Genomic DNA, 7,434 nt, shown 5'->3' with positions numbered 1-7,434 from the left:
ACAGCAACTGAACAATGGATTTTTGCTGTCAGACTTCAGAGTGAATGCCATCCAGATACTTGGACTCAAATGACAGCAACTGAACAATGGATTTTCCTTTGTGCAGCTCATAAAACTCCAAAAGAGTGTCCTGCTATAGACTATAGTAGACACACACTTGATGGTGCTGCATGTCTTCTGAATAGCAATAAATATTTTCCCAGCAGGGTTAGCATAAAGGAATCATCTGTAGAAAACCTAAGATCAGTATGCCGTAGGATTTACAGAATATTTTCACATGCTTTATTTTCATCACCGGCAGATATTTGATGAATATGAAAATGAAACATTTTTGTGTCATTGGTTTACTAAATTTGTGATGAAATATAATTTGATGTCCAAGTATAACCTGATTGTACCAATTTTTGAAGAGCAAGTTCAGAATTCAGTTTCTGAGGAAAGTGAAGCATGAAGGGAATCATATAGAAAAATGTACTGATCACATAATTAACATTAATTCTGTACTGTATATATATCATTTTAGACACATCAATCATGTATTCATATTATAGCTTCTTTGTTTAGTGTAGGTTTTGTATGCTATGTTTGCCTTTTAAAATGGGAAATACTTTTTAAGTTATTCATAAGCTGTATATATTCACTGGTGTGGCACTCATGGTTTTTAAATAAGATTAGTATTATCTGTTTATAATGCCTGTTAATAAAAGAATTTACAGTTTGGTATAAAAAAAAAATTCACACAGTCCTTTCAGTGCTGTATAATTTGTGCCTCTACTATCCTGCAAGGACATAGATCTGCCATCACAATTACCTGCCCTAGGTCTTACCAGTGTTGGAATCAAAACTCAAACTCAGATTATTTCTGTTAATTACCCTTATGCTAATCCCCTGCAGTATGCCACCATTTATTCACATCTTTTACCAGTAATTAAGACAGACATTAGAAATCTGAGATAATGCTACAGGCCAGCTAAACAAACAATGACAACTGCAACAACAACCAAAAAATAGCCGGGCGTTGTGGCAGGTGCCTATAGTCCCAGCTACTTGGGAGGCTGAGGCAAGACTATCACTTAAGCCGAAGAGTTTGAGGCTGCAGTGAGCTGTGATGCCATGACACTCTACGAAGGGCGACATAGTGAGACTGTCTCAAAAAACAAAACTAAGATAATGCTACAATTGACCAAGAAAAACATTAAAGCCATATTACCAACAGAGCAGTAATGCAAATATGTCTTAGAAATTCTTTATCTCTGTCATAATAAAAATTAAAATTAAAACCTTGAAGTTATCTTTCTAAATTACTAGTTTACCAAACTTTGAGCGCTCACTCGCCCGGGGTTAAATTGTTAACAGCTCAAAAGTGTAAAGACTTAAAAGTATGATGGACGTGCAACATTTATGATTCCTGAGTCTAAGTTTGGCCAAAACGCACTGCCATTTGTTTAAACAGTCAGGTCCTTTGCTATTCCATATATGGTCCACAGATGAACAGTGTCAGTATCATCTAGGAGCTTCTAAGAAACCCACATCTGCGACCTCCCTCCAGACCCTCAAGTTTAAGAACTAGTGCACTCTAGTCTCCACGGCAAATGGTCCTGAGAACCACGGCTTTCCAGAGACACGTGCTCATTGTTATAACCTCAAAGAGAGTTTCTAACATTTAGGGAGGGAAAAAAAGAAAAAAAGGCTACTAAACATTATATTTAACTTACTACCTATTCTAGTTTGTTCTAATAATTTTCACAACTTTTTATATAGAAATTTACTGACCTGGTCAATGCTGAAAAATCCAGCAGACTGTAACACTTGACACAAAGATTCTACTAGTTTCATTTTATCAACAGGGTCCATTCCTTTATTTACAATTTCAAATAAACAGTCACATGCTTCTTCCCGTAGAACTTCTATTGACATATGACCTAGCAGCATATTTATAAACCTGGGGTAATGGGGGAATAAAATTATTAAGACAGTTTCAAACTCATGCATTTCAGACACTGCGTTTTACAAGTTTATACTCGGCAGGAATTCCAAGCATACTCACCTATCATTGGCTATCAGAGACAAGTCTATCCAGGAGACATAAGCCCCAACTACTTCAAGGCACTGACAGGTCACTTCTGAATTAGTATACTGATAATTTTGTAATATTTGGTACCACGATTCCACTAGATTTGGAATGCATTGTTCTCTCATGGTATCTTTTATGAGAGTATTCCTACGAGCCTCCTAAAAACAAAACAAAACAAAACATAGGAGATGGATAACCTCCCAAAACCAACACACAGCGTATTCTCACAACACAAAGGCTCCACGTGAACACAGGTGCACACAGTGATTTCCTCAACATGAGGCCTCCAGACCTGTCAGCACATCCCCTACCAATATTTCCTATTTAACGGCTTTAAAATCATATCCTGGGATTCCCTCTATTTCCTCTCTATTTCCTCTTTGTGTAATTTCTTCTTAAATACAAACTACAAATAGGCATTCCTGAGGAAGTTTAAGCATTTGCTGGGTGCTGTGGCTCGTGCCTGTAATCCTGGCACTTGGGGAGGCCAAGGCAGATAGACTGCTTGAGGCCAAGAGTTTGAGATCAGCCTGGGCAAGAGCAAGACTCCATCTCTACAAAAAATAAAAGCCCAGTGTACTGATGCATGCCTGCAGTCCTGCTGTCTTGGGAGACTAAGACAGGAGGATGATTTGAGCCCACGAGTCTGAGGTTTCAGTGAGCAATGATGATACCACTGCACTCCAGCCTGAGTGACAGAGTGAGACTATTGCCTCAGTTAAAAAAAAAAAAATCTTAAGGATGTGAAAAATTATTTGTCATTACGTAAATAGAATACTTAAAGTATGGGCAACACCTACGGCTCCAGTGAGTAAGGTGCCGGCCCCATATACTAAGGGTGGCAGGTTCAAACCTGGCCCCGGCCAAACTCCAACACCAACAACAAAAGTACTTAAACTAACTATGTGATGAGAAGACAGAAGCAGCCAGCACTGATCCTTCACACGCAATGCTTCTCCTTCTCCAGGGACCACACAGCGGCATTTAGTACAAACGGCATTCTCAACAAACGCTTAGGAGAAAACAAGTTAATGTATTTCACTGGAGAAAGTATCGCCTAGTTAAAAAGAATCCAGTACTTTACTTCCAACCTTTATTGGAAAAAAATTAAGTTCCTTTATAAAACAAAATTCAGAACATTGAGTAACTTAATAATCACTAAGGAAGTTTACCTCAAAAATAAAAGGATTTCGGCTCGGCGCCTGTGGCTCAAGCGGCTAAGGCGTCAGCCACATATACCTAAGGTGGTGGGTTCGAATCCCCAGCCCAGGCCTGCCAAACAACTATGATGGCTGCAACCAAAAAATGGCCTGGCATTGTGGCGGGTGCCTGTAGTCCCAGCTACTTGGGAGGCTGAGGTAGGAGACTCGCTTGAGCCCAGGAGTTGGAGGTTGCTGTGAGCGTGATGCCATGGCACTCTTCCCAGGGGGATAGCTTGAGGCTCCGTCTCAAAAAAAAAAAAAAAGATTTCTTGCTCCTTTTCTTACACCTACTGCCTCACACCCACACAGCCACCTGAAGCCGGGGGCTCCCTCCCGACTTGCCTCTGACGTGTGCACGACATCCCGGTCCACCAGCTCGGAGTCGATGGCCATGAGGACTCGGAGGTACAGATCTACTCCCCTCGGATTCAGGTCCACTACTGAGAGAATGTCAAAAAAAAACTTGGGCCATTTTGTGAGATATTCTGTAACAAAAAGCAAGGCGAAGACTTGGGCTGCTTTATTCCGTATAAAGGTCTTCTCTGGTTGGGGGTTCAGCATCTGACAAACAGAAACAGTCCATGAAACTCAACGCACTGAAAACACTCAGAAACACATTGTCATTAAAAGGCAAAACCCCACCTGACTGTACAGGGTCCAGACTAGCTGTGCAACAAACATGCTTCAAATCATCCCAGCACTTAAGTGACCAGCCAGAACAAGAACACAGGTCACCACAGCCAGCACTCCTCACTCTTCACCCTCACAGTGAAGTTTCACAGGCAGCGATTTGTTTGGTTTTTTGGAGACAGAGTTCTACTGTCACCCTGGTGGAGTGCTGTGGCGTCACAGCTCACAGCAACCTCAAACTCCTGGGCTCAAACGATCCCCCTGCCTTAGCCTCCTGAGTAGCTGGGACTACAGATGCCTAAAATGCCAGGTCAGTTTTTCTATTTTTAGTAGAGATGAGGTCTTGCCTTTGGTCAGGCTGGTCTTGAACACCTGAGCTCCAGTGATCTATCCAGCTCAGCCTCCCAGAGTGCTGAGATTAAGGGTTTGAGCCACCATGCCCAGTCATGGGCAGCATTTTACTAGTTCCTACCACTTCTTCTAAGAAAAAAAGATTATTTTTCTTCTATTTGCTTGCTCTTAAACAAAAATAAAAACTCCAGCTATGCAACTACTTTATATATTAAGATTAGCTAAATTTAACCCAAAAGAACATGTGGGTGTTGAACAGAGAACTCCACAGGCCCTTTGAAAAGGGATCTTATAAAGAGGCTATTCAGAAGGGTCTACCTTTAAGAGCCAAACAGAAAAGCTGCTTTTGTCAAGTAGTTAAAAAACCAAATTAATGGCCAGGTGCCGTGGCTCACGCTATACTAGCATTCTGGGAGGCTGAGGCAGGTGGACTGCTTGAGCTCAAGAGTTCAAGACTAGACTGAGCCAGAGTGAGACCCTGTCTCTAAAAAATAGCTGAGAGTTGTGATGGTTGGCAGTAGTCCCAGCTACTTGGAAGGCTGAGGGAAGAGGAACATTTGATCCCAAGAGTTTGAGGTTGCTGTGAGGTATGATGTCACAGCACTCTACTCAGGGAGACAAAAGTGAGACTCTACCTCAAAAAAAACAAACAATAACAACAACAACAACAACAAAAAACTCAAATTAATCTTAAAACCAAAGTTTCTATAATGTCTCATGGGACATATAACAGGTTTCTATTGATATAATTTTAAATTATTGATAAGTTTCTATCTACCCATGATCTTCAAAACCACCTTTAAAGCTGAATGCAGTGGCTCACACCTATAATCCCAACCCTCTGGGAGGCGGGTGGGTCATCAGAGCTCAGGCGTTTGAGACCAGCTTGAGCTAGAGCCAGACTCTGTCTCCAAAAATAGCTAGGCGTTGTGGCAGGTGGCCTATAGTCAAAGCTATAGACAAGTGGATCACTTGAGCCCAAGGGTTTGAGGTTGCTGTCAAGTATGATGCCACAGCACTCTATCCAGAGTGACAAAATAAGACTCTCTAAGAAAACAAAAACAACCAAAAAAACACCTTTAAAAAAAGCTATAGGATCAAATAGAGGATAAATGATTAAACCTTTGCAATAAGCTTGCAAACTCTTGCAAAAACATGAGTTTAAATATCTGGTCATTGGGGGTACTGAATGAAATTACTATTTTTACCTGCGCTTGAAGCCAGGATATGAGCGTCTCCCTAATCAGCTGTTGCTGAACAGTGGTTAGTTCTGAGTATCTGTTCAAAATAGAGAAAAAAAAGGAAAATGGCTGTATTTGGTGTCCATGGTTGTGTCTGAAAGGGAAATTTGCATAGCTCTCCATCCCCCAAAACTAACTGATGCCTCTCTCCTCACTGCTTTAGAGACAAGGGTGAGAGCAGCAAGTGTGAAATCACTATCAATCCTTGTTTGACTTGAGGTTCTGCTCATGTTGAAACAAAATGAAAGCTATGTGATTTTTCAAGGAAATGCATCCATGATTTTGGGATACAGCAACACTAATCCATAACCTGGATACAACTTAAAGTAAATGAAAAGATGGCCTCTCCGCACAAACCTCGGTCAATACAGTGAGAAAAGCCTTACTTGTATTTAACTTGATGTTCTAGTACTTGAAAGCAGAAAAATTTTATGTGATCATCACTGAAAAAGAAAAAACGGAAATTAGATAAGCAGAATATAAATCAAAGAAAACAAATCAAAAGCAAAACATTAATGAATACAACATAAAAGTTTCTCAAGGCACCCCTGGCTTGTTTCCTACTTACTGGTATCTTTTTATGACATTAAAATCCATTTACTTAAAAAGCTAAGAAAACTCTATTATACAACATTCAGTATTTCCATTAAATCTGGCAAGCAAAATAACCAAAATGAACCAAAGTACACCTTAAACATAGTGCTTTGTAAACAGAAGGCAGTCCTTCTAAATCTGAGATGGTAGGATTCCTGGAACAAGGCTGCATTTTATAATAAATATGAAGGTTAAGTGTAAAATGATAAACAGCAGAACAGCCAGAGACTGAGTCAAAGCAGACAGTCATCCAAGTCCCAGTTAAAGGCCAGTGAGTTCTACTGAGGCCAAATCCAAACCAAGCCATGTGGTCTGTGAGTCCAGTCTCAAAGTTCATACAGGACGCACTGCCCTCACAGGATGGGGCAAAAATTAACATTCACTAATTATCCATTTCCAACTATCTCCCAGGAGTGCTGCAGGGCTGGGATGAACTCGCACAAAGACCCTTTAGAGTCCAGTCTGCTCATTCAAGATAGTTGGTTGGGGCCAGGCTTTATCATGGAACAAGTTTTCCTACATAAAAGAGTAACTGGTCCAAGTTGGAGACCTTCTCTTAATTTGGACTCCATGAATTATAATTCAACATAAAACCCCACCCAGGAAGATGGAAGTACTCTTTTTAAACTTTGTGAAGTTAAGCTTAATTAACATCTTTTCTGAGACCTCAGGTTTTTTGTTTTGTTTTTTTTTTGTAGAGACAGTTTCACTTTATTGCCCTCCGTAGAGTGTGGTGGCGTCACACAGCTCAAAGCAACCTCTAAATCCAGGGCTTAGGCAATTCTCCTGCCTCAGCCTCCTGAGTAGCTGCAGGCACCTGCCAGAATGCCTGGCTATTTTTCTGTTGCAGTTTGGCCGGGGCTGGGTTTGAACGTGCCACCCTCAGTATATGGGGCCAGGGCCCTATCCATTGAGCCACAGGTGCCACCCCTGGGTTTCTATTCTTATTAGGGATGACACTGAGCCTTTAGATTTTCCACTAAAAAAACAATAAACTACAGGAAGCCTTTACTTAAAAGCCAGCTTGTACTTACTTTAAGACATACAGTAAATGTTTCTGAAGCCGACTCTCACTAAGTTGAAGCACTCATTTTCACATGTAAAATGTGGACTTTGGGCACCACATACTGAGAAGCCCAGCAAAAGGCCGTCTGCTAACTAACCCAGGGACTTCTGCCCACATGTCTGAGCTGTCCGCAGACCACCTGTTTCCCCATCCCTCATCATGCCAGTGGTACTCCTTTTGCAAGAATAAAGTAACTCAATTTTTTTTTTTGAGACAGAGCCTCAAGCTATCCCCCTGGGTAGAGTGCCGTGGCATTACAGCTCACAGCAACCTCCA

General features: G+C 41.1%; 1 protein-coding gene across 1 annotated transcript in view; it reads right to left on the bottom strand.

The window, feature by feature from the left end:
* XPOT (exportin for tRNA) overlaps nucleotides 1–7,434 on the bottom strand; it is a 46,876-nt gene that overhangs the window by 30,982 nt on the left and 8,460 nt on the right. Inside the window, 6 exon segments of the mRNA XM_023518413.1 lie at nucleotides 776–779; nucleotides 1,751–1,942; nucleotides 2,048–2,232; nucleotides 3,619–3,837; nucleotides 5,466–5,535; nucleotides 5,885–5,941. Coding sequence (XP_023374181.1) covers nucleotides 776–779; nucleotides 1,751–1,942; nucleotides 2,048–2,232; nucleotides 3,619–3,837; nucleotides 5,466–5,535; nucleotides 5,885–5,941 — 727 coding nt within the window.

This window comes from Otolemur garnettii, unplaced genomic scaffold (genome assembly GCF_000181295.1).
Source record: "Otolemur garnettii isolate 467f Iridium unplaced genomic scaffold, OtoGar3 scaffold00138, whole genome shotgun sequence".
Taxonomy (NCBI): Eukaryota; Metazoa; Chordata; class Mammalia; order Primates; family Galagidae; genus Otolemur; species Otolemur garnettii.
This window is presented reverse-complemented; position numbering and strand designations above follow the sequence as displayed.